At 41.0% G+C, this 27,000-nt stretch overlaps 1 protein-coding gene across 3 annotated transcripts; it reads left to right on the forward strand.

The window, feature by feature from the left end:
• On the forward strand, positions 1 to 25,743 carry pik3r1 (phosphoinositide-3-kinase, regulatory subunit 1 (alpha)). 3 transcript variants are annotated; one of them, XM_022197241.2, is made up of 15 exons: positions 1 to 257; positions 2,793 to 3,338; positions 14,173 to 14,265; positions 14,672 to 14,746; positions 15,017 to 15,148; positions 15,764 to 15,965; positions 16,329 to 16,411; positions 20,828 to 21,029; positions 21,123 to 21,303; positions 21,398 to 21,523; positions 21,611 to 21,753; positions 21,843 to 22,019; positions 22,129 to 22,203; positions 22,285 to 22,455; positions 22,998 to 25,743. In XM_022197241.2, exons 2-15 carry the CDS (start codon positions 3,002 to 3,004, stop codon positions 23,185 to 23,187), a joined length of 2,187 nt encoding a protein of 728 aa, XP_022052933.1. In that variant the 5' UTR covers positions 1 to 257; positions 2,793 to 3,001; the 3' UTR covers positions 23,188 to 25,743. The 3 variants fall into 3 exon arrangements, with proteins under 3 accessions (XP_022052933.1, XP_022052934.1, XP_022052935.1); XM_022197242.2 differs by lacking the exons at positions 1 to 257; positions 2,793 to 3,338; positions 14,173 to 14,265; ... (2 more) ...; positions 15,764 to 15,965; positions 16,329 to 16,411 and adding an exon at positions 18,093 to 18,512; XM_022197243.2 differs by lacking the exons at positions 1 to 257; positions 2,793 to 3,338; positions 14,173 to 14,265; ... (2 more) ...; positions 15,764 to 15,965; positions 16,329 to 16,411 and adding an exon at positions 18,984 to 19,673.
• The last annotated feature ends 1,257 nt before the right edge of the window (positions 25,744 to 27,000 follow it).

Genomic DNA, 27,000 nt, shown 5'->3' on the forward strand with positions numbered 1-27,000 from the left:
GGGGCGACGTGCAGGGGAACATTTGTTCGGGACGGGAAGCTGTGCCGTTATGTCTGTACGGCGTAACACTTTGTACTAGTCGTTAAATCGGATTTAAAGTCGAGCAGAGGATTTTTGTTTGTAACCGTATCGGTCTACTTACAGCTTAAGGTAGCATTTTCTTGATCGCACGTCGCAGCTGTGAAGTAAAGTAAAGAAGTGGGAGCGTTTTCGCGTGGAAGGACGAGGAGTCTGTGGATTCGCCTGTGGATCACTCGGTATGTAAATTACCACTGTATAAGCTCGTCAACCCTGGTAGACACCTGCTTTCATAAAGTGATAATGAGACTAGTTCCTTGTTTATCTTGATGGTAGTTAGTTTTAACTTAGGTTTCACCATTTACTTTAATCTGCAGCCACTTTTACTTTGCGTGTCTTTTCTCTGCGTCTCTTCTTCTAAGTTTTGATGTATAAATGCTATTTCGACGTTTCTTTAGCTTCTTTTGTTTGCTTCTCTGTACAATTAAGAACTTTTAGTAAACTCTTATCCTATTTTCCTACCTCTGTTAATTAACGCTATTCGATGATGTTAGCGAGCTAACTTGGCTAACTGCTCCCTCGACATTTTGTGAAGTTGTTGCGTTGGGCTCTGAGGACTTGAGCAGAATAACTTGCAACCGTGCAAACGTCGTCCAGAATCCACAAGTTTGCTCTTGGCATGTTTTGCAAAAGCTAATAAACTAAAGATGTCGCTGTGCAGTTATATAACGGTGACAGTGGCTGTGAATTTAAGCTGTCAGGGGGGATGCTAATGTTAGCAACCATATGTTAACTGTGCTGCTCTGAAGTGACCAAGAAGTGTAACATTTTCAAAAACCCCCAAAACAAAACAACATGCTCATACTAGTTGAGTGAATTAGCACCGTGGTAGGTAATTTGTTGCTCGCTGGAAAGATTTTAACCAAGATAAATAGTAGTCTACTGGTTCTAGGGATGCACAGTATTGAACAAAAACTGACATTAAGATGTTTAGTTTTTCTGTCACACATATTGCAATATGAAAAATACTGAAATTTTCCTGTGATAACTGTTGCCTTGTGGCAACAACTGAAGGACATTGCAGACAGAGTACATGTACGACTGACTGACATCCATATAACTGACCACAAAAGCATCAATCCAATTAAATGTTGTGTCAGACTGACTTGAACTCTGAAGATTAGTCCGACTCATCCGATGTCAACTTAGAGTATAAGTCTCACCTGTCCTTGCACTGTGTGTGTGCAACCGTTTTCAAAATCGCCAATGATCTTCGAACAACAACCTACATGCTGCCAATTTCAAGTTTTGCTGAGGATTTGGATCATGCAAGAAGGCAGCCCTGGAAAATGATTTCCTTGTCACTGATTTGCAGGGGCACCATCACTCCATCCTGGGCTTAGCCTCAGTTGTGACAAGATGAGTGCTACAAAAAATGGTTAAATGATGAACCTGAAAATAATTACAGTTTCTTAATGGTCCAGTTTTGCACGTATGACGTGCTACGAACTCAGAATTACAAGATAAAGTAGAACCGCAATGCTTCCTTTATAATGGTATGCTGTGACACAATAATTTAATTGTTTGTCCCTAATTTAAAAATGCCATCAGTATGCACATCCAAGTGACAAATCCAAACTTGAATAAATGAGAAGCACAAGAGAAATACAACAAATATAGATGCTTCCCATCCACTGAGGTGCACTGTGTAGTACAGCTACCATCCAGTCATGCTCTAGGTATAAACACAGAGAGGAGCCCAGTTGATTCTGATTATGCATCAAGATGGCAAAACAACTAAGTGACTCTGTGAGAGGATTTGATGTTGAGGCCCCAAGTGGCAGGAGCTTTAGTACAAAGACAGCTTAACTGGATAGTCTTTCAATACACAGAAACTGATGTGACATCTGCATTTCAATTTATGAGAGCAACATCAGTAGGGTCAGAAATTGTGGTTGCATGGTGCATGACAGTGATGTTCGTGCACTACAAACAGAAGAGCAGCTCATCTACAGGTGACCAAGGATGCAAACACAATTGCAAAGACAGTCCGCCGACAATTGCATAGAGAGAGATAATATAGCAGGGCTGCAGTGCTTAAACCCTTCATTACAAAGATGAATGCACATTTTGTAGGTCAGTGGCGCAAAAACCATAGAGATGAGGAAAAAAGTAATAAAGTCAGACAAGTGCATGTGTGGCGTATTGGATTTGTTGAATGTTTGATCCCTAAAATGAGAGGATCCGGTTCCTCTGTTATGCGTGACACCGTATTTTGCTGGTATGGTTTGGGTTCACTTGACCAGTAAAAGAACACTGCAGATCAATACAAAGTTGTTCTGAGTTGTCATCTTTATCCAGTGAAGAAGCATTGCTATCCTGATGGAAGTGCTCTTTTCCAGTGTAACCATGCTCCCATCCATAGGACACTAAGGGCTTACTGAATGGGTTGATGAGTATGGAAATAATGTGAATACTATGCCGTGGTCTTCACAGTCACTCAACCCAACTAAACACCTGTGGTATCCGCTTAGCTCGGTTTCTCCTGTAGATTTCTATTCAGAATTTTTTGAAGTAGTGGCCTGTCACTTTTAATGTCTGTGGCATTGTTGCTGTAAATATAAATCTTGGCCATACTGAAAAAATTCACAGTTGCTTTTTTTGCGAATTGATCAGTCTGTGTTATTATCTTTACGTCCAACTTTATAGCATTATGTTCAGTAGTGATTGTCTTGTGCGGTGTGTTGTAATTGGCCTCTCTTCTCCTCTTCCAGGTCTGGGTAGCATTCTGAAGATCACAGCTGCACGCCATTTACTGATGGGTACATACTGTGGGGCAACTCGCCAAGACAGCCGTGAATTATTCAGAACCTACAGGAACTGTGAAAGAATGGAGACATAAAACTGGTGATTGTAGCTTTGTTGTAACTTTGCTGCTTGAAGCTCACCTTCAAACGAACAACGTAGACACAAAGTGATCAGTATGAGTGCCGAAGGATATCAGTACAGAGCGCTTTATGAATATAAAAAGGAGAGGGAGGAGGACATCGATCTGCATGTGGGGGATACACTGTTGGTAAGCAAAGGAACCTTGGTTGCTCTCGGGTACACTGATGGACTGGAACAGCGGCCAGACGAGATTGGCTGGCTACCAGGCTTTAATGAAACCACTCAGGAAAAAGGGGACTTCCCTGGGACATATGTCGAGTACGTCGGGAAGAAGTGGATCTCTCCGCCGACACCCAAGCCACGGCCCCTCAGACCCTTACCTGTAGCTCCAGGCTCCTTCAAGGCAGAGGCAGACTCCGACTCAGAGCAAGGTGAGTGTAACTTTGTTTAGTGGGTAAGAAAACTGGAGATGTCATGTTCAATTTTAAGACAAATATGTGAACAAAGCAATTACTTCATAGAATAATTAACAGACTAATCATTAGTAATTATCTCATCAGTAATTGATTTCAAACACATAGTTGTGTCATGTTTAGGAAACAAGAACTAAGGAGCTCAAAATCTGGAAGAAATGGAAAGAATATATTACTCTTAAAAAACCGGGATTTGTCTGACCCTTTGTAAGACATATAATACATTGTGATTGTGAATTAATGTCATGGTGATGTAATATGCACCGTACACCTCTTTGTTTTCTTCCCTTTTTCCCCTCCTATTTTTCTGCTGTTCTATCTATAAATTGTGGAGTTTTTTTTAATAGAAAACAATGCAAGTTCTTTGATTCCAGCTCCTTAAATTTGAATGTTTTCTAGTTTAATTCCTCCTCTGTAACCGTAGACTTAATATCTTTGGGTTGGGGATAACGCAGAACCTTTGAGGATGTTTTTAACCTGGACAATTCATTGACAATTGAACTTAACTAAGGAAATAATGGGCAGATTAAGCGGTAATGGAAACAATTGTTCGTCTGGTACCTGGCAAGCCCTCCAGTCCTTTCACTTGGTTTTTTTCCTTTTGGAACAGATGGACCGTGCTCAGTTGTGATGCTTCTTGTCACCTGACTTGCACATGAACTTTTGCCAGCTGCAAGAGTAAAGGCGGCATTGTTTTCACTTTGTGAGTCTCTCTGTGTTGTCACAGCAAAACGCCACCCTGAATACAGCGACTGAAATCATTTGGAGGCCTTTCACTGATCTGTATATGTCTGCCTGTGGACATATTTTGTAATATTGTAGTGTCCAATTGTGCAAGATGAAGTCCAACAGCTCCAGAGGTGTGTAACTGAGATCACATGTGGGCCAACCCTTTAGTGCTGAGTACATGTTGACAGTTCCCATGGCTGGGTGATCCCTTCACAAAATGTTCTCTATCTTTTTTTTTTTTTTTTTTTTTTTTTTTTAAGGAACAGGTGGGCAAATGTGCAGGAGAGTTACTGGATATGAGTGATCTGTTCAGTCCTTCTCTGGTTGATTGCTGGCTCTTGCTTTATGAATATTTCAAATTAATAAACAAGCAACTCACAGGTCTAGATTTAGGCATATAAAGTATGAGTTTGATGCTGACATTGCAAAACGGTTATTTGATATCAAGTAGGCCTGCTCACTGCTGTACAGTTGCAGTGAAACAAGCCCAGTCCCAGAGGACAATGGCACTGGTGTGTACCCTGGGTACACCAGAGCATCTTGTGCAAGCCATATGTCACCAGTGGATATCATCTGTTTTTTTTCTCCTCAAACTGTATCTTAAGGGAATGTGACTCCCTTATCAGTGTGGGGAAGATCATGATACACTTGTAATTAAGGCAAATTGCTTTTTGTCTGGAAGCACAAGGGAGATGTTAAGGCAGCTCCACCAATGTGAGAAAAAACATCCCTTATTTACCTATTATAGATTGTTTCATAGCACACTAGTCAACAAACTCTTAGTTTTGCTCATGACACTTTGTAACAGTTTGAAAATTTGAAAATCCTTGTAAGCATGAAACTTTTGAAATGATACCTTTTCATCTATGATAAAGCATGTAAGTACAACAGCTATGGCACTTCTGAATGCTATTAGGACCACTCTCTTACTTTACTAAATGTGAACTGGCTAACAGGCCAAAACAGCTTCCTAAATCAGATTTATTGTGCTGAAAGTGTTTTACAAGGCATCTACAAGTTACAGTTCTATATTTCTTTACTGAGGTTGTAGTTGAAGTGTTGGGCTGTAAAGTGAGATGTATTTTGCTCATGTTGTTTGTTAATTTCAAGATGTTTGCAATTCAGAATGACCCTTTGAAATGCGAGTCAGTGTTACTGCTCAGGCCACAACTATGAACTGCAATTAAAACTTGCATCTTTTTAAAGACGCTGCGGCTCGTATGAATGTGCACTTAAAGCACTCTGCTCACCTAAAGAGCAGCTGCAGTTGCCAGGTTTCTAGTTTCTGCTCTTTGTGGTACAATTGTGAAATTCTTTGCTGTGGTTTGCAGGGCGAGCGAGGGAGCTGTATGAAGGGGGCATGTGTTGAATGGCTGTGTCGTGGTTGAGTGGCAGCAACGCTGAGCCTGGAGCGAGTGTGAATGTAGCACCGGGAGAAGAAAAGTCTCTGTGTCCTGGGCTGTGGGAGACGGAGAGGGGAGAGAAGGGGCTTTGGGGTTGTGGGTAAGGGAGAGAGAGAGCCCCTGTGCTCGCTAAAGTGCAAGGCATAGTGTGCGAAAGGATCAGGGCTGGAGTGGAGCTGGGGGCTTGGCAGAGCAGCTGAAGCAGGGACGGGGTATTTGGGGGGGCCTCGGGAGGAGCTGGGCTCTGCGTGCTCAAGGGGGCTTTGAAGAGGGTCTTGTTGCTCCCAGAGTGTTTGTGATTTATTGCCCACCACCAAGGGATCTTGCTCCCCTCCTCCTACTCCACAGCTTTTTTTCTCCCTCCTCCTCCTTTTTTAATGTTTTGATAGTTCCTACAGTCAGCTCTGGTAGGGGGAAAAGAGGTGGAGAATGGAGGCTTGGAAAGGGGCCTCTCCTCTCCGAGCCACAGGGGAGGTTTACATGAGTGCAACAGATGTGGATAGGGAAAGAGAAAAGGGCCGGGCTGGGAAACTATTCCTCCTCATTCCAGCTTTCAGCTCTTTTTTTTAATAAACATTAAAATCTTGCTCCTTTACTGGGCCTCTCAGTTGAGAGAATATACATGTTTTTAGGCCCACCAAGCAGAATAACTTTAGCTCACAGCTCCGTTTTGTTTGATCCCATGCAGAAATGATTGAAATGAATCCAGTATTTGTTGTACGGATGCAAAAGCATCAATCCAGGCAACTTTTTTGAATAACAATTCATCAGCTTAATAATAGTGATGCTAAAAGAGGAAGCTGCTACTTACAGTTTATTAGTCTATTTGTGGCCACTTGTGACGTTACTGATGCTCAAATGGCCATTTTGCATATCAAACCCCAAACGGTGTGTGGGCGTTTTTTGCTACTGTTGCATTTTTAATCACTGTGGTCTCATTTTTCAGTGTGTTACCAAGTCCTGCACAGCAATGGAAACAGTACAACCGTGGTTACAAGTAGAGCAAACTCAAATATGTTTTCTGTACAGTATGACAAAGTTATAATGTCCCAAATTATTATAAGGGGGTGGAGGTGGAGGTGGAGGTGGGGGAAGACCACAGTTGGTTTTCTTTATTTATTAGACAAAAATAGAAAAGAACGGGACTTAACATGTATAATGATTTTCTAAGTGTCCGCAGGCGTCACCAGTACTAGACAAAATGGTGACTTTCCATACCATAGACATTGAACTATTTCTATTTTTAATGTGCTTCTTTCTGCTTTGTTTAAATACAGTCATCAGTTCAGCTTAAAAGTTCCTGAATTTTTGTCATGAGACTTTTAACCACGGCCAAGTCACTACTGACCTCACAGTTGTGTTGAGGAGCACAAGTTTTAATTAAAAAATTTTTTTTTAACAGTATCTGGTTAGTACAGAAAAGTTAATAGCTTTGTCAACTTTTAAATTAATCATGTAGAATAAAGTGATTTTGATTAAATATTATGATTTTAAGCTTAGATTTGGGTACCAGAACATCACAAATGAGTAACGCATAGACTGTTGGAAATTTCTTCAGTTTTTCTATTTCTGGTTATGGGAAATGGTGACATTTTGCCGATTTTAAAAATATATATGTTTATTTATATACATGGCATACCTCTCCTCTCATGTACTCTTCAGAAGGTTATGACTAAGGCAATGGCTTTATGTGGTTAAATATTAATTGCAGTGTTTTTTTGGTGTGTGTGTGTTTCTCTATAGCCATTCTGAGAAGGAACATTCTTCCAAATGTTCCAGATAAGAGTGTGAATGACTGGTTGTTGCTCTGCATGCTCCCGCAAGGTTCAGTCTACATGCCCTAACTTGTTTAAGAAAATATGTGATGCCACACGGTCGTCTTGCTTTCTCAGCCTCATCAGACTGTTTTCAAGTTCTGTGTATGTAACATTACTAAAAAAAAAAAAATTTTAAAAAGTAACCGTGCAGTTGATCATTTAAATAGCAATCACAACCCTTTAATGTTTTATACCTTTCTGTTAAATATGGCTTCCTCTATGCAAACTAACAGAGTTTTTTATTACTAGTAAATGTGTATTTTACAACCGGTGAAGTTATGTAGACTATGTCGTTCACTTTCTGTATATAGAATAGTGATGCTGAAAGAAGCTACTGGAAGGAAGAGAGCAAGCTGTACAAAGGAGACAGTTGCAGGGAGAGTACCCAGCATAGCTGGAGATTGAGATAATGCAGTTCTCCTTCTCTGGGCCTCTTTAGCACTCAGCCTGACATCTGCTGTATTGAACACTCTTTCTGTCAGTGCTGTCAATCTTTTTCTGCTAAGACCTGCCTCTTTCTCTTCAATTATTCATGTAGTTACTTTGGTTCAAATTGACACACATATTTCTTGAGTTAGTGTTTTCCCCATAAAGCACAGTCACAGATTGCAGCAGATGAAACCCAGTGGAAGTTTATAGTGTGATAGTTTGCTCTGATGTAGTGTTCCTCTGTGGGACTACAGGCAGCTAAGGCCAGGAATGTGTTGGCTCTTCTTTGGTGGAGGGGTGCACACAGACTGCATGGTAGACTGATTTGTAGCTTTGTGATGATTCAGTATTGTGCTAAGTGCTGATTGCAGTACCTTGGTGCACAATGCAACTGGACAATAAATGGCTGGATGCTGAATAGCACCCCAGCGAGTCGCTGTTTTACGCCATCATTGTTATCAGCGTACATGCTGCTGATTTAGGTTTATTTGACTTTTAGAATATGTTTTCTGTAACTACCAGATTTCGAACTTGCACTGTTGCTTAATTAATTCGTGCCACATTTGTTAATATTAGCTGCTAAATGTCGGCTTTGTTCAAGGGTGGGGAAAGTGAAAGCAGCAAATCCGATGCCTGCGAACGTCAGGCTCAAGCAGGATTTAAATATATTTTTGGCTCGTCATAGTTTCCAATGTAGGGCTGTGCCACAGAGAGGTGTGTAATACATGTGTGTCATCTTTTTCTCTGCAGTTATCTTTTCCTCTGCAGTGCTAATATGATGACATAGATCGATCCTATCTTTTTGTGTTATTTAGTCAAAGTGAGCGCTGTAATTAAGGCAGTAACTGACAGTTATTTTAACTTCTGAATAATTATTTGTCTTTAAATGTTAGAAAATGGTGAAAAATGGCCATTAACATGTCATAAAAACTAACAAAAAAGAGCTTGCTTTCAATCAGTTTGAATAATTAAGTGAATTAAATTTTTATGACCAAACAATTAAGCCAGAAAGTAACCTGCAAGGTAATCAACAGTCAAGATAGCTTTTATTTGCTATTTAAGCAAATAAATAGCTAAAGCGATTAAGTTTAAAATGTTAACTGAAACCTGCGTTTAACCACTTCACAAATACAATCAATGCTGAGCTGCATGAAGTTATTATTACGACAGCTTTACAGGGCAAAACAGTGAGCCGTCTTTATCCTGTGTCCATGAAAGCATGCATAACTTTTTCATTACTTGATGGTGTGCTGAGACTGAAGTCTGAATTGGTAAATCTTCTTTACTGGAGTCAGGGCATGTCTGCTAGTAGGATTAAGAAAGAGAGCGAGAGAATGAGACGCAAAGAAGCAGACCGGCAGACTTGACGAGGCAGTGCGATATGACAGTTGAGATTAGAGAGAAACACAATGTCAAGGGGGACGGAGGAGGTATTTGAAATATGTGATTTATTAAGAGAGGGGGAGACAGCAGAACAGCTACCACGGTGAGATACTGTGTAAGCCTTGTGCTGTGGAGGTGTGTCGTTACATAATGCTTCGAACAACAGAAATGATTGGCTCCTTTTCTAAGCTTCAGTTATTTCAACCCAGAAATAAATTTCCTTGGCTGGATCATAATGCTGGTCAGATCTAATAAAATAGATTTCATCGCCTATGCGCCTTCTTGTGACCCTTAATGTGCTCAGCCAAGGAAAGCAAGAGTGGTTTCAGCACCCCCGTTCAGCATAGCACTCCAATAGCACATCGTAGTTAAACAACCACCATGATGCCCTACTTCTGTACCACTAGATGTGCAAGATTAAGATGACTTCTCATTGGAACTGCTCAGGCTTAACTCACTGAAATGCTTACATATGACGCAAATTTGTTTCTGAATCTATTTAGCAAACCACAAAAATATTAATAGTGCGTTGTTATGATCACCGGCAAGTGTGACTGTACTTGTCTTGGACCCCACATTCGTACCTTGAAAAAAATTGCGTACAAATATGTGTCACTTTTGCTGTAACTGCAGAAACATATTTTGGGTTTGACTCTTTCGTATCCTGATTATAAAAATATAATTTTAATATAACTTTAGTAAGTGTTAATCTGCACTGTAGAAAAAGCTAGAAAGTGTAGCATAAAATGATCCCTCATTACTGTGTCCAATCTTGCTAAGTAAATCTGAACAATCTAGAGAAAACATCTAATTCCAACAACAATCGCAATTTATTATGTGATGTATTTTATTGAGTTGAGCTTCAGTTTAATATTCAGTGTGTAATAGATATGAAATGTGATGCTGCATTGCCACATAAGATACCATCAAAAGTGTGACAGCCACACAAAGACCATGGCATGAATTTGGAAAACTAGTAACATGACCATAAAAACTTTGCGTCAAGTGAGCTGTGTAAAATGCTAAATAGCCGCCTTTGTGTTTTGACAATTGCGTTGTTTAAATTTTTTTAAATCGATTTTTTTTTATTGTTAAGCTCAACTGATGCCCAGCTTAATTTAAAATGTGACATCTGCATTAATTGATCCAAGCTGCTAGACAGCATTTGAGACATTACAGTTGTGCTCCAGCTGTTTCTCTCTCCAGAATTAGTTTCTAACTTCATTCAAATGGGCCTCTTTATTTCTGAGAGCAGTGCTCTTCACAGTTGATTGCACATCAAGGAGCTGATTATTTGTGTGGGTTCTGTGCTTTATTGATGCTCTGCCCCTCATAGGGTTAATTGTCAAACTGTAGCAACAGTCTCCTCATTGGCTGCTGTTGTGCTTTTTGCACTGCATCTTCCATCCTGCAGGAGGAGACATTGCCTGTCCTTTTACTTACTGCAGCTCCGAGCAACATCATTCATTAACTTACAGAACAACCATGTTAAAAGCATGTTAGTGCTGCCTATGCAGACATGTTATCAGAAAATCTGTGCGTGCGTGCGTGCGTGTGTTTGGTTTTGCTCAAGGTCTTAATTGTTCTTCCCGCACCTGAGGCCCTTTTTATGACTGGTACTGTACGCACGGTCATAACCTTTACATTTGTAGCATAATTTGTACTTGTTGCTCTGTAATGTGCTGTCCTGTGTGGTGTGGTGGTCTTTCAGTGGGTTATCAGTTTTTACTGGCGCGCCTTTTTCAGACAAGAAGAAATGGTGTAACCTGAAAATGCTGGTTACTTGAGGAGGCCCTCTAAATTTATCCAAAGTGTGTGCTATATTTAGTGTGTCGGTGGTGCCCCAGCTCCGTCCTGCCCGCAGTCTGCAGTTCGTTCATTTCAGACATACCGTTTGAGCCGGGGAGATTGTCCCCCCACACCACAGCAGCACCAGTGGCAGCTGCATAGACTTCCTCAACCTGTGGTTGTCTGACTGATTACTGGCTGGCTGAGGCCTTTTTGGATATTATGAAGTCTGCCAAACATGCAGACTTGTAGAGGCACGTCCAAGGGGCCCCTGTCTCCTTATACTCTCCTTCCCCAAGTTACCACAGAAACCAGCTTCCATTGAAAATTTGAGGAGTCTCATGATGTATAGCCCTCAGCTGTTCTAAACAGGACAAAACAGCCACAGTACATTATTCTAGTAATGTTACTGTAGTACAACAAGGGCTATTTGCTGTATGTCTGGTATTGATAAGAGACCACTTTAAGAGATTTTGAGGCTCTGCTTATAATGCAGGTGTTTCTGATTGTTTACAGTCCTCCAGAGTCAGCTAGAGTTCAAGTACTGTTCAGAGATCTGCAGAAAATGCATACATATTGTATGATATTACTAAACAGTAATAAATGATGCAGTAAAATCATCGATACTTGTATGCAGTAAAATGTTCTACATCAAAAGCCATGTAGGTTTTTTGCCAAAGTTATTACCTTACCTTAAATAAATCAGCAAATCTCATTTCTTTTTGTCTTTATATGCGTTTCCGTGGCTTTAAGCTGTATCGAGTAGGTGCACGTTGATTGTTTGATCTCACGCCAAGGCATCTCAGAAATCATCACTGATAGCTTGAAGCATTTCTGCCATATTTCGTCTGCTACTTGATACAGTTCCATCGGTGCTGAAAGTATCGCATCGTTGACAGTACCAAGAAGCAATTCTATCTGCAGCCTGCCCCGTGTCACTCACAGGCCAGCCGTGGGTAGAGTAAATAAACATAAGGCACTTTGAAGACCGTCTTGTTTTAGGGGTTATCACTAAGCAGAAGCTTTAAGCCAGTGTAATATGCATTTTAGAATATATTGCTCTTCAGTCTATGTGAATGTTTTTACAAATGTGAACCACTTCTATAATGGAAAATTAAAACATTATTCAGAGACTGTGCTTGGTCTGAAATGTTATATATATTTTTTAAAAGTAGCCTACTGTGAGGTTGCAGGCAGGCCATTTTTATGGATATGAACAGTGGGAGTGTGGGTAGGTCAGGGGTTTAAATTTAACTCTAGGTTGTGCACGGAGTTTCTCAGAAAAAGGTTGGCTGCAGAAGGACAGGCGTGTTAGGTATCTCGTCTGGGAGAAAGGTTACACATTCAAGGTGTGTGATAGCAGCATTGCATGTCTAGATATCTATTTAGGGAAACTTTGGTGTTCCATCTCAAAGTCCACCGCTTCTGGGAAAACCCCCCCTCCCAGTTTGCAGTTCCAATAATGTCTTCCAGATGACCAGTTGTCCTACATGGAGTTTTTTGTGTTCTGTGGTTAGAGAGACTTTGGTAATCCAGTTTCTTCACACGCAACATGCCAGCCTGAGCGCTGCGCTGGCCAGAGGATGTGGATGAAGTGCTTCATTATTTGCCGGATTGAACCCTCGCTGGTGAAAAGAGGGTAGTTCCTTGGTAATGACTAGCACGCATGCATCAGCGAAACCAGCAGTTGCTCGTTTAATTCCTGATTCCAAAAAGAAATAATTCTTAAGGTAGAAAGCAAGAAAAATATGGTTACTAGAAAGGGTTCCATTCATGGCTTCTTAGCATTTTGAAACTGCAGACTTGGTGTTGAACAGTAGAGCCTTTCAGAAAAGTGCCTTTTCAAAATATGCCTTTGCAAATCCAAATAAAATCTCTGCCAGCTCCTTCGTCCTTTCATGTCCACACCTGGGTGCAAAGTTCTAAAGAAAAAATAAGGAAAAAACTCAGACCTGGCTTACCTCATATCACAGGATATTTGCTCAGTTCGTTGGTCCACCAAACCCTAACTTTAGTGCTCAGCACCTCCTGTTCTTGAATCAGTCTGTTATACTCAGCTTATACTTTTGAAGACAGTTTTCTGGTCTTGTATCTGCCTCCTTTGATGTTCTGTGAAGTTTGGAAGTCAAGCGTCTAATCAGCCATTGCTGGTTGAGAGTTGGCGGGGATTAGATTTATGTGACCAGCACACTGTTAAATTTCTGTATGGGTCTCACTGTGCTTTAATTCTGTTTCCTGAATTGGTTAGCATGACACAGAAATCACCTAAATTGTGTCACCACATCTCAGGACGAAATGGAACGACAGAAATCCCTTTAGAGCCATTGTGTTTTCAGAACAGCCACATGGACAAGACAATAGATTCTCTTAGTCAGGATTATGTCACCATTTGTCTGAATATATTAGCCTTTCAGACAGAGCTCCCTTGTGTGAAGATATGAGTGCATTGTGCATATGTGCAAATGTAATTGGAATACAGGAACAATGTGTCTTCTTGCATTGATCTCATTTCATTATTTGCCTTCATCCATGAAAAATATATATTTTTTAAATATACAGGGAAAAGTATACAGTCTTGCATTTTAGCCTTCTGAAGTCTGGTTTCTGGGTATTTTGTGCTACTTCAGAAATTCCCTACTTACATTTTCATTTGTTTTTATACTTGTTTCCTCTCTGTTCTGTTCAGTTGAAAAGTCCCTGAGTTTTCCTCACATGGCTGTTGGTCACAGCAGAGTCAGTAATGGCTTATTGATTGCACAAAGTAGCATTTTTTCAGACATGTAGAACAAAGGGAATTTGCTGAAATGTCACAATTTTGAGATTAGATTTGTTTTTTGTTTTTTTTTGTTAGTTTAAAGACTTGTCAAATTAAATAAAAGAATCAATTTTTTAGTGTCTGCTTCTGATTTTTAAAAAAATCTTTCTGAAGACTGGGGTCACACTTGATGTGGGACATTCCAATGCAAGGTCACGTATTTCAGACTGGACAACCTCTTTATCACTGCATTATCTGGTGGCAGATAAATTGTCTGGTATTGGCGGTGATATTCATTGGAGTTATACAATGTCAAAGGTTGTTAGTCTATTCACACTAGCTTCAAAAGTGACCCAGATCCAGCCATATTCACAGAGTGTCAAAAAGTGTTACAAGACAAAACATTGCCCCGTTTAAAAATTAATGCGAAGCCATTTTCAGTTATTTAAAAGTCACCTCGGTTGATGGTATGCTGTTATCTCCTCCAGGTTTCTGTCTGCTAGACCTGACGGAGCAGTTTTCCCTTCCAGAGACCGCTCCACCAATGCTAGCCAGGCTCCTGGAAGCTATCGAGAAGAAAGGTGAGCTCGTCAGACAAAACCTGAAGTTATTCTCCCTCACATATTGCAGTGATTAATCGATTAGCTTTCATCTGTTAATGTAATCACAAACTGTTTTGATTATTAATTAATCAGAGTCATGTTTTTAACAAAAAAGATTGAATTCTCTGAGTCCAGCTTCTTAATTTGAAGAAGTGTCATCTTTGGCTTTAGGAAGCATTGATTAACATTTTTCACCATGTTCTGGCATTTTGTAGATGAACCAACTCATACATTCCTCTAGAAAAGAATCATCAGTTTTGCTCATCCTGTTGGTATTGACTCTTTCGTCCACACATGACTGTGCTGATGTGACCTGTTACCAAATGAACAAAATTAGTTTTGTCAATTCATGAAACAATTTGTGTTTGTCTCATTTTTTTTGCAGGTCTTGATAACCCCACTTTATATCGAACATTTACTGCGGGAGCCGGACTTGAAGTCAGACAGTATTTTGATAGTGGTAAGTGGAGTCATCTCAATCATGTCAGTCTGTAAGTTTACAATAGTCAACTGAAGGAGACCAGACAAAAGAGGAAGTCTTAGATAGTGGAGGTTGAAAATAGGAATGATGCATATATGTGAGGGGACTAGAAAAGCTTCTCTGTGTGCATATATAGTATGTTTGAAAGACCAGAAAAGGTTGTGTTATTGTTATACATAAGTCTGTAAATAAACATGAAATTGTACAGAAATACGTTTAAGTATGTCTTTGTGTTGTTTTGCACTTCAGATCCTCCTTCATCAGAACTTGATCAGTTGGAACTTCCAGTCCTTTGTGATGGTCTGCGTAGGTACCTGCAGGATCTTCCCCAGCCCATCATCCACACTGCAATCTATGCTCAGATGGTCCACACTGCTAAAGGTGAGAACAGACGACAGAGACACAGATTAAGCCACCGTTTCTTTGGTGTACTGCTGGCCTTAAGCAGAAGTGCTGACGTAATGCACTCCTACATTGCTGCTGAACATTGAGTACTCTGAATGCACAACCACAAGGCGTCGTCTATAACCTTTCATCTTCAAGTGACACTTTTACACAGTTTTTTTTTAGCCTCGACTGATACGTCAAGAAAAAGCACTAAGTGCGTTTTATCACGTTCTTTTAACCTTGCTCTCTATCTGTTGCAAGCAGAGAGAAAAAAAATTCTCACACCACAAGCTGTGCCGTCGTGCTGCATTCTCTTGCTGTCACATGGCCAGAAACAGGATATCTGTGGTTAATAGGAACTAAAACAAGCCTGAAAGTTTATCTCGAGCATCTCTGAGCAGCCAATCACCTGCCAGTGTACCTTACACTCATTGTGAACCACGTAATCTCTCTGCGGTTTCTAAGACTAACTGCACATGATGCCTTTTTCCATCCCTTCTCTGTTTAAAGCAAGTGCTTTCATTTTATGCGCGTCTTCATCTGAGCAAGGCCTCAACATAGGGTCGTTTTTTTTCACATCTGTCTGACCGACCCCATCTGTTCCGACAGAGGTGGTGAATCCTGAGGAATGTGCCCAGCTGCTGCGCCGCATTGCCAGCACCCCGAGCCTGCCTCCCCAATACTGGCTAACTCTCCATTGTCTGCTAAGGCATTTCGCTAGAGTGTGTCAAAACGGCTCCAAGAACCTGCTCAGTGCCAGATCGCTGGGCGAGATCTTCAGCCCTGTGTTCTTCAGACAGCAGGCTACCAGGTGGGTGTAAGAGCAGGAGGCCCACGCCTTGCTGCTACATACTCTGGTTTGTCAACGGCTCTCAGGCACTCAGACAGAGAAGTGTGCAGGCTCACTCGTGCAGCAACGAGACACACAAACTCTCAGACATGCACGCTTGCAGACCCACACTCAGACGCACACACAGAACGCAGATTGTTAGGCACTTATGGGTTTTAGCCGTACACACATATAGGTTGGAGCTTTTCTACTTGCCAGCTGTGCTGCACAATTAAAAGAGCTAAGCCTGAATTCCCATCAGATTGAAGCCAGCACAGAGCAGCATATACTGTCACTTGGGCTGTAAAACGACTTTATTTAACATGCCTTTTTCACCTCCCACAGCTGTGAACCCAGTCTGGATGCTTACATCAAGATCATCGAGGTTCTGGTGACCAGTGAGTGGAGCGAAAGTCAGGCTGCTCCGGGTAATTAACGACATCTTTTTTCTTTTCTTTTTTTTGCTAAACCTTGCATTTACCAAGTTAGCAAATGCTGTTGGTTTATTTAGTGTGGATGCTTATGCCTTGATTTTTATTTTTTTTTAAGAAGGATGCAAGAATTAAGCATTGCTTGTGTTAGGAAAAGTTGTATGGAATTTGTGCAGCATTTATTATTGGATGCAGAACATGTATGCATGTTCTGCAGGGGCTAAATTGCGAGACATGAGCTATTAATAGCGTGAAGAGAGGTGCTGAGACTTGCAACTTCTGCAGTAGTAGAGGACCACAGGGTACTTTCTGGAGGTAAACTACTGACGTTGTAGCGATAAAGCAAGTTAGTGCAGTCACATCATGTGCTAGTTATTGGAAACAAGTGTTTTAGCTTCAACACATTTCCTGCTTGTTGTTTCACAAAGCTTTCGAAAGCTTTAGCTGCAGAGGATGGCATTTTACATTTTGAACTTGCAAATATCCCCGTTTGAAATAAATATTACATTCTGTTTTTGCAGGTAATGAAATAGTGCAATTATATATATTTCTGAATTCAAAGGGCCAAATTGTGTTTCCAGTGTTACAGTGTAGACTTTTGTCCAGTATGGCTTCTGAATTGAATTCAGAACTGATTTAGAATCTGAGCAATATGAATATGACTACTCATGAATTTGCATTTGGTATTTGCCTGTTGAAAACAAGATGAGACCAACTGCCTAATTCTTCTGGTTTCTATCTGGACAGATTTTTTTCATGTGTGATGTTGTTCACTGGCAATCTGTCAAACAGAACTGCACAAAGCCAGTTTTCATCGGTGCTGCGGTCGTGGTCTGCATAGACGAAGTCAGTCTGGTGGTGTGAGACTGCAGTGCATTGCGTGGCAGTTATGTTTTTACAGTGCTAGTTAAAAGCGCTGTCGTTGGCTGGCCCAGAGGCCTTGGACTGGCTGTGACTGTTTAAACGTTTTATTACCTGTTAAGGCTATTTATAATGTTCCTGTGCATGGGCAGCTCTCAGCTGTCAGTAATTTGCACCTGCGGGAGCACTTTAGCACTGGGCTAGATGGATGGGCAGGCAAGTCTCTGAAACAGACCCAGAAATGCTTTTAGTTTGTTTTGCAGAGATACATGCATAAACACATGATGCAGTCAAACATATGAGAAGGTTCTGGTGTGCCAAACTGGTTTCAGTCTCCCGTCTCATACAAATAGCATGCTTTAGAAATAGTACGTATACATAGACTATACATGTGGTTCACAGAATGTACATGTGTTTCTGTGAATGACCTGTGTGTATGTGTGTGCACGGGTGTCTGCGTGCCTCCTCCCAGTTACTGTGAGCCTATTTTAAGTACGCGACAAAAGGTCCACTGAGATTTGGTTGGCTGGAAAGTCGGCCTGCTCCACAGAGCACTTCTTGTTAACTGAAGGCTGCTTCCAGTTTCTAGGGCCACTCTCCTGCCCCTCCTCCTCTCAGTCCTCCCTCTGCCTGGATATCCACATGTCCTCCCTGCCTCAAAGTGCTCAGCTCAGCAAATATTTGAAACTTTGCAAGTTAATCATAAGACTGAACACCCACCCCCCACCCCCTCGCCGCCTCCTTTGCAAACACAGAAAGAGGGAGTGACCAAAGAGATGCAGAGAGACGCACACACAAACGCAGCTGGCACGAGTGGGTGCTTTCAGAACAGACTGCACCGACACCAGAGCAGCTACTGTTAATCATTAACTATCTGCCTCCACATGAGCAGGCCTCAACCTCGCGCTGCGCAGAAAGGGAAAGACAAGAGAGAGGAGACTCAGCCCTTTACCACTCTCACAGCAGGAACTGAGCAGTCAGTCAGCTAGACGATCGCATGTTGCACCTGCCTCACGACGAGCGGATTACCTGGATTTTATTAAGAAGCACATAGAACCGCAACCTTTTTCAGAATTAAAACAAGCCACATCTATGTCCTCAGTGGCTTAAAGTATGAAATGGAGTTTTACCGGAGGACTTGAACTTCACTCTGTTGGATTTAATTTACCCTTTGGGAATAAAAGAAGAGCTTCAAAGAAGAGATTGTTGATTCACCAAAATATGCACAACTTGCAACGTAAGTTTGATGTTCTGATCTTATTCTAAAAAAAAATCACCACACAGAAGTGGAACGGTATATTTCTACTGCTGTTTCTTTCAGGCTACAACAAAAAGGGGCTACATGGGTAGAATAAGAACCAAATATCACAGCTTAAGAAAAGGGCAGAACATGAATAATAGATTTTTGTTTTCTTTAAGCCTCCAGTCATAACTGCCAGCAAACTTGCCCGGGGCTGCTGCTCATGCTCTATAGTTGTCTGCTATTCTTACATGCTGCATATATAACTCTACATTGAGTTCAAGAGGCCCTAAACCTTCCCAACGGGTAGTTTGAGCTGTACTGCGATTGAATATAAAGTCTGTTAAATATTTTAAATCCCAGCAGTAATTTTGACTGGCATATCATTGAAATACTTTTTTAAAATGTGGTTGAGCAGGTTTGTCACAGATTCTTAACGTGACAGTTTTTTCTAACACACAGATTTGTAGTAGACACAGTAATCTGTTCAAATACTTGGTAAGACAAGCACATACAGTTCCTACAGCAGTTCCTCCGTTGAACCGAGAAGGACAATGGCAGCGTTCCACTCGAATCCTTATACCTTACTAAGAGCTGGGTCTATTTTAATTTCACTCAGGAAATCAAGGGAGCTATCTCTGTCAGGCCGAGTGTCATGCTGTGGGATTACAGGCGTATTTTGGAGCTCTGGGTGCTGCTGACCGGGCCAAGCATTATAATTTAGCTGCGTACGTGCTGCTGCAGCAGAGCTGGCTTTGTCTGAGTGCCAGCAGTGGGACGGTCTAAACGTCTGCACGACACACGCAGAGAGGAGGGGCTGAGCAACCTGCAGGAGAGCGAGTGGACAGGCTCAACAGAGAGAGGGAGGATGACAGAGGAAAAGCATGGAACAGGCTGCTGGTCCTTTTCTCCCCCTCTGCTAGTGGAGAGATGCTGCACATCTGCTTTTTTTTAAAGATGGATGCATACTAGGATATAATCGTGGATGCTGCACAGAGGAAAAATATGAGTCGTTTCGGTTTTCTATTTAGCTGCAGTGCTGTAAAGAATTGAAGCAGGGAAGTAAAAGGTAATGGGCTTTCAGAATGACCTCATCGCTCTCAGGAAATGAAAGATGCAGGAGTGGTTGGTGACAGACCCCCTATGTGATTGGCTGTGGTAAGTGATGTAACACGTTACTGAGCAGGCTGTCCTTAATGGCTTTCCAAGTGGGTGTTTAGGTGGTTGTATAAAGAGTGTTTAATGCGCCTCTTTAAATGAGAAGAGATGAAATTATTGAAGTTGTCTCTTCTGAGGAGATATCGGCAGGCTGCTGTTGTCCATTACTGACTTGTTAATATGGCTAAAAATTCCAGTTAATAATAGGTGAAAGTAGATCAGATTGGAAAGCAAGCAGTGTGCTGAGAAATGCAGAGCGTCTGCGGTAGTTGGGCTCGCAGACTGCATTTGCACAGATTGTATACATCTGCATTTGATGCCATGCCACAATTGTAGCTGTCTGGCAAGCTAACTTTGCCTGTGGTTTCAGTGAGCAAAGTTGTGCATGGTCCATTGCAGCAAAGGGGGTGTTCATGCAGTGGCAGTGAACAAAGGCAGTGCAGATTTGTGGGTTAAAAATAGCCAACTACCTTAGCTCTGCTGCCGCTTGCTTCACCATGAAAGTGAGCTTGTGAGCAGCCACTGCGGATTAAAGAATCTTTTATGGACTTAAATTGATGCAATGAGCAGAATCTGGTCATCATTTATTAAAGCTGGGTATTTGCTGTTGGTAAAAAAGCCTAAATTTCACAATCTGTTTCTTTTTTGTTGTTGTAAAAGGTGCTTCACATATTTTTAGCCTTTTTTTTCTGCGTGTAAATATAAGGCTACACTGTTGTATTTGTAGCTAGGAATATTTATAGATGGCTCTTTTTCTTGAATGAAATTCATTCTCCCTGACTCACGCTTCATTTCTCCTCCCACTGCCTCACCGTTGCCACCTCTCTGCTGGAAAGGGGCAGCGTTTTTTCTGTTCTGTTTAATCAATGGAAAAAGGATGAGAGAGAGCCACAGAGCGCATGTGCTTTCCAGATTTTACAAAATGCTTGATTCTTTTTAGATATAGTTAAACAGTGATGCTGCTGCTTTAAATATGGTCAAAGAAATGTTTTTTAATTCAGCTGCAGCCCTGTTTATGCTGCTGTAACACACCAGAAGATCAGGATTTGACTTAAGCTCAGAGCCAGCTCAGTACAGACCTGAGCACACAGAAGCTCCAATCGCACTGCAGCACATTCACTTACCTCCTGCATTCACTCGTTGTGTCCCCGCAGCTCTACCTCCAAAGCCGCCCAAGCCCACGTCTGTGATTAACAACGGTATGAACAACAACATGGCTCTGCAAGACGCTGAATGGTACTGGGGAGACATCTCAAGGGAGGAGGTGAATGAGAAGCTGAGGGACACCGCAGATGGTACGTTTTTGGTGCGAGACGCCTCAACAAAAATGCACGGCGACTACACTCTGACTCTGAGGTGAGCCTCTTCTGTTGAGTTTGACATCATTTCCCAGTCTTTATCTTTGCCAGTTAGTCTAACTTGCATTGTTGCCTTGTGATTTGTTTACAGGAAAGGAGGAAACAATAAGCTTATTAAGATATTCCATCGGGATGGGAAGTATGGCTTCTCAGACCCACTGACCTTCAGCTCCGTCGTTGAGCTCATCAACCACTATCGCAATGAGTCACTGGCTCAGTATAACCCTAAGCTCGACGTCAAGCTGCTGTATCCCGTTTCCAAACACCAGCAGGTAAGATGCTAGCTCAGTGCAAAGCGGCACGTTTACAAATGCTTACGTCGAAGCAGATTAACTGCAACTTCCTTGCATTGGTCGATTTCTTCAGGATCAGGTCGTAAAAGAAGACAACATTGAAGCTGTGGGGAGGAAGCTCTGTGAGTACCACCAGCAGTACCAAGAGAAGAACAAAGAGTACGACCGTCTTTATGAAGAGTACACCAGAACGTCACAAGTGAGTACAACCCGCAGCCGAAGTGACATCAAGAGCACTACTGCAGTGTTTGTACGTGAACCACTAATATTGTGCTTCTGCTTGCAGGAAATCCAAATGAAAAGGACAGCGATTGAGGCTTTCAATGAAACTATAAAGATATTTGAGGAGCAGTGTCAAACACAAGAGCGGTACAGCAAGGAATATATTGAGAAATTCAGGAGAGAAGGCAACGAGAAAGAGATCCAGAGGTAAGAATTTGTCATAAATTCAATATTCCACGAGAATAACACTCTTGATTATGTCCGAAGCTCACTCAGCCGTTATTGCTCTTTTTTAGGATCATGGGAAACTACGAGAAGCTGAAATCTAGGATTAGTGAGATAGTAGACAGCAAACGCCGACTGGAAGAAGATCTGAAGAAACAGGCAGCGGACTACAGAGAGATCGACAAGCGGATGAACAGCATCAAGCCTGACCTCATCCAACTCCGCAAGACCAGAGACCAGTATCTAATGTAAGTACAGCACATTAACGGTGTCTCGCTACTTCTGGAACTTCCCTCTGGGGAAAATCGAAATGGATCTGCCCTGGTTTTTAATTTCCACGTGTTTTGTCTCTTGCAGGTGGTTGACCCAGAAGGGAGTCAGACAGAAGAAACTCAACGAGTGGCTGGGAATCAAGAACGAGAACACAGAAGAGTAAGTTTGCGGTTAATAATTAACCAGGTAGAAAATGTAAATTTTTTGCCTCATAACTTACATTTATTTCTGTTTTTCCAGTCAATACTCTATGGTGGATGATGATGAAGACCTTCCTCATCATGACGAACGAAGCTGGAAACTGGGTAACATCAACAGACTACAGGCCGAGGCTCTGCTCCAGGGCAAGAGAGACGGAACATTCCTGGTTCGAGACAGCAGCAAAGCAGGCTGCTACGCCTGCAGTGTTGTGTATGTATCAGTCTGGGTGATTTTTCAAGTTTGTCTTAAAATTATGCCCTTCTGTACACCGAAGTTTTGGAAATATGTCCTTGTTTTGTGCAGTAACACTATAATATTGAAATGTATCTGAAGCCAGTATAAAACTAAAGCTGAGTTAATCAGTTCAACTCAGTATAACTAGTGAGGAGTGTGATTTGTTGCAGACTTATGACACCTATCAATTTAAAATTTATCAAAAATACTGTGTAAATATTTTTCTGCAAGAGTGTGAAACTTTGATACTGTCCTTCTACTGTGCTCAGTGGGGAAGCATTGTCTGTGGAAATTCAGTTAAACAAAAAAAAACAAACTTTGGAAGATGTTTTTGCACAAAACAAGGGCTGTGTCTCCCATTTTACATTTGTATAAGAACAGTGGGAATGATTACAGCAAGCAAAGCCTAGATTCAGTGTTTACTTGTGCGCCAAATTCTAAACAGATCCTTCAGTGTTTGATCATGGTGAGAACACACAGAACAGGTTGTGACTCTCTTGATTGTCCTCTCTTTCCAGCGTGGATGGCGAGGTGAAGCACTGCGTCATCAACAAGACCCCCTCAGGTTATGGCTTCGCCGAGCCGTATAACCTGTACAGCTCATTAAAAGAACTCGTACTTCACTACCAGCACACGTCTTTGGTCCAGCACAATGACTCTCTGAATGTGAAGCTAGCATACCCAGTCTATGCTCAGCAGAGACGGTGAGGACCCGGACATATCCACGTGGACACAAAGATTTCTAAGGCCTCACGGGAGTGGGAGACCTGTACTCCGTGATAGAAACGAGGCTCTGATGCCTAACTCGGACTTGAAATCGGAGGAAGAGACACAATAAAGCCTGAAACATTTCAGTGACTTTGCTTGACCACAAGCCTGAGGCGAGTCTGAATGTAGATCTATTTCTCTTTTGCTTTTTGTGGGAGCACAGAATCAAGCGGGAAACTGCTGAACTCCCCTCTCGGAGGACATTTGAGGCCTTTTCCTTATGGTGCTTGTTCTTTTTCGAAGCTTTACCAGCTGGAATGTCTAATCGCAGCAGATAAACTCTTGAAATGGAACTGTAACTCACCGGCCACAACTTTTGTTGTTGTTTTTTTTTCCACTTTTGTTTTTTCCTTTCACGTCATCTGTACGTGTGTGTGCGCGCGCGTGTGTGTGTGTTACTTCTATGTGGCTGTGACTGAGTGTGTGGCTGTCCATGTGACCAAAACTCATAGAATCAGGAAACTGTGTGATGTTGGGGGCTGTGTAACACATTTGCTCGTGTTAACTGTTAAGTAGCAGACCATGGATCAGCTGATAAATGTAGCAAAATGGCACTTTTTAAACAAATTTTAATTTTTTTTCCTCTTTTTATTTTTTTTGGGAAAAACTCCTATGGACTTTTATCTGAAGAGCAGAGAAGACAAGACGTCTACATCCTGCCTTCTCGCTGTTGAGCATTATTGTGCAGAAGTAAACTTGATCTTAACTGTGGGCAGGTGAAACTATGAATGGACTTACTATTTCATGTACATATGTGAAAATGTGCAAAGTCATGAATCAAAGTGCACCATACCAAAAAGGATCAGTTCCTGTTTAGTTGTATTCTGATCTGCTATGCAATTCTTTCTCCATTATTACTTCAGAATTGTTCTATTCTGTTGCAACCCACAATATAAGCTTCTTTTATTGCTTGAAAAGTATATTTTCCTGTGTAAATATCCAAGAGGATATTTTGTGTCAAAATGCCAAGATACAGTTAAAAAAAATGCTTATGATTTTTAAAGATAATAATAGAAACATACACTTTATTATAAATTACTTTAACAACTGGTATACAGATGAAAAAGATGAGTATTTTATTAGTCTTTTTTTTTTTGCTTCAAACTAATTCTCAGGCAGAGCCTTTTGAGTATTTGAGCTGCTTCAGTCACAAAGTACTATGTGCGACAGAGCTACACGCAGGTCTTTGTTGGGATGGACAAAGAAAGTGGAGCGCTCAGAGAGAACGGGGCTGATAGGATTGTACGACCCGTTATCAACCATCACCGCGGAAACAACAGTATAGATTTATTTTGTTATAAAATATATATGTTCCCATATGAGAATATATCAAAGCAGACTGGTGTTTTCAACCGATGGATATTGTTATTAAAGATCAATATACATTGTACACTTAGTATTTTTCTGTATCAGAAAATCACACTGTGTTTACATGGGTGGATCGGCTCATTTCAGATAGTCAGTAATTTCATATTTCAAAGGACAACACGTGCCAGTGGATTCCTAAGCCACAGCGCGACTACGATACGTGTTCTTTCCCCATCTTTAGCTTTTACAAGTCCATGATTGGAGTTATTGGTACATGTGTAAACCCAGTGGACTGGTAATAATTTAAATGACTATTAGCATTTGAGCATGTCAAAACCACCAGGACTACCAATATGATGTCTAAACGATGTGGAGAAAATTCCAAATTAGATCGCTCACATGACGAAATGTCTCCCAGTAATCATATTTTCCAACCCTTAGCCTCAACATGCACGCATGGTCATCACAGCTGTCAAGATAAACTGTTTAATATTTCTGTGTGTAACAAATTAATTGTAAAAACACTAACAAAGTGTAATTTTGATTATTGTTTCCATTTTCATTGGCATGTCAAATCTGATTCTTAATTGTCTTTGGCACAACTTGTATTCTTGGAAAAGGTGTGTGAACAGACAGTCACCGGAGAAAATGTTTTAATTTCTTTCTTATGATTTGCAGTTCCACAAAGCAGAACTGCTGCAACAAACTGCGGTACACACAGCTGAGTTTAAAGTGTAACATGTTTTAGATGTGTTTGACCAAACTGCTCATCCAAGTTTTACTTTTTAGCAAACTGATAGGAACTGTCATTTATTGTAGGTTTTATGGGTTCTTTCAAAGCTGTTAATGGTGTCATGGATACAGCATCTGTCATATTTGACATTTATTTTATTAGATTTTATTTACTGCCGCAACAGCTGCTGGCATGATTTTTTGTTTGTTTGTTTCTTATCGTCAAAGATATTTTCTTTTTTATATATATATAGTTCTTGGACAACATGCACCATTATTTCTTTGCCCCGACTCTGGGTTGTATGATTACTTTAGGTGTCCTTTTTTATTTGAAGCTCCCCTCTTTTGTTGGTGTCCCTAACATGATGATTGGATTGAGATTTGCCAGTGTTCCCCAGTTTTGCTTCAAATCTTGGGCTTTGTTAAAAACGAAATAAAACACTTCTTTTTAAGAAATATGTCTTATTTTTTTTTAGTCTTGTGACTAAATGTGCCACGTTGCATTAGCAGCATGGCTCTGTTAATGAAAAAGCTGCGAGTTAATCACATGTTCAGATGATCAAGGTCCCCAGAGCATGAACCACATTGACTGTCCCCTGACTGGAATCATCATTTGCATTTTACTTCTTTTTAATCTCAGCGATTCTCAATTTCGATCTTTTTAGACGCAGGAGGTTTGAGGTCTGCACTGTTTACCTTTAGCACCATTGTACTTCAACTTTATTGCCATTCAGCAATGGACAGTCTAATGAGGTGGTCCTTGTGTCATTTCTGATATTCCCTGAAAATTACAGCAAAATCCGTTAGTCCATTTTTGAGTAATGTCGCGCACAGTTAGAAGCAAATTACTGCAAGTTGCTAAAACTTTTTCGGAAAAACATCCTTTTAATTTCACTTTAAAGCAAAATTTGAGTAATTCCTTGTAGATGGGACTGAATAGAAAAGAATTCTGTGAATATTTAGAGTCCAGGAACAGTTGAATCCAGCAGGATCATCTATTGTCTTCTGCTGTTACAGATGTGGATGTTTTTCCAAAGCTACAGCTCATTTGAAAAAGCAGAAACAAACGCAAGAAACATTTTCATCATTACAGCACTGATATTATTTTTTGTTCTCAAAGCAGCAGATAAAGGTTCAGTGTTTGTCCTTTAACCCTGTGACATAAACCTGGAGCCTCCTTGTGATTGGTCGCGAGGTAACAACACCCAACGAATATACAGATGCTCGTCCAACAGCAGCAGTGAATTCTGGGATGGCATTTGAACCAGTTTGTGTTAAAGCTGAAGAAAGTTGTGCGTGTTCTTTTATCTCTTGCTTGTGACGGACAGACGGTTGTTCTTGGTGGAGTAAAAATTAGGAATAAATATAATGTAAATTAAAAAAAGACTGAACTAAAAAACACTAGCATACATCAGACACAATCATACTTGCTAGTGGGGTGACAATGGGTGAAACATGATAAATATGTAATCACACAGGTACATTTCCAGATTATATTTTCGTACTTTTACCTCAAGTTGACTGTTGGAGTATAATTTTACTTAAGGATCTGAGTACATTTTCCTCTCGTTCAAAGTAAACAAACACTTAATTATTAAATAAATTATTGTAGTTACTGCTTTTTCACCAGTGAGCTTAGCACAGCCATATACTGACCGCTCATTCCCTTTAAATAAGGTGGTGAAGTGGACCAGTGAGTCTGTTCCATGAGTA

The sequence above is a fragment of the Acanthochromis polyacanthus genome, chromosome 18 (assembly GCF_021347895.1).
Source record: "Acanthochromis polyacanthus isolate Apoly-LR-REF ecotype Palm Island chromosome 18, KAUST_Apoly_ChrSc, whole genome shotgun sequence".
Taxonomy (NCBI): Eukaryota; Metazoa; Chordata; class Actinopteri; family Pomacentridae; genus Acanthochromis; species Acanthochromis polyacanthus.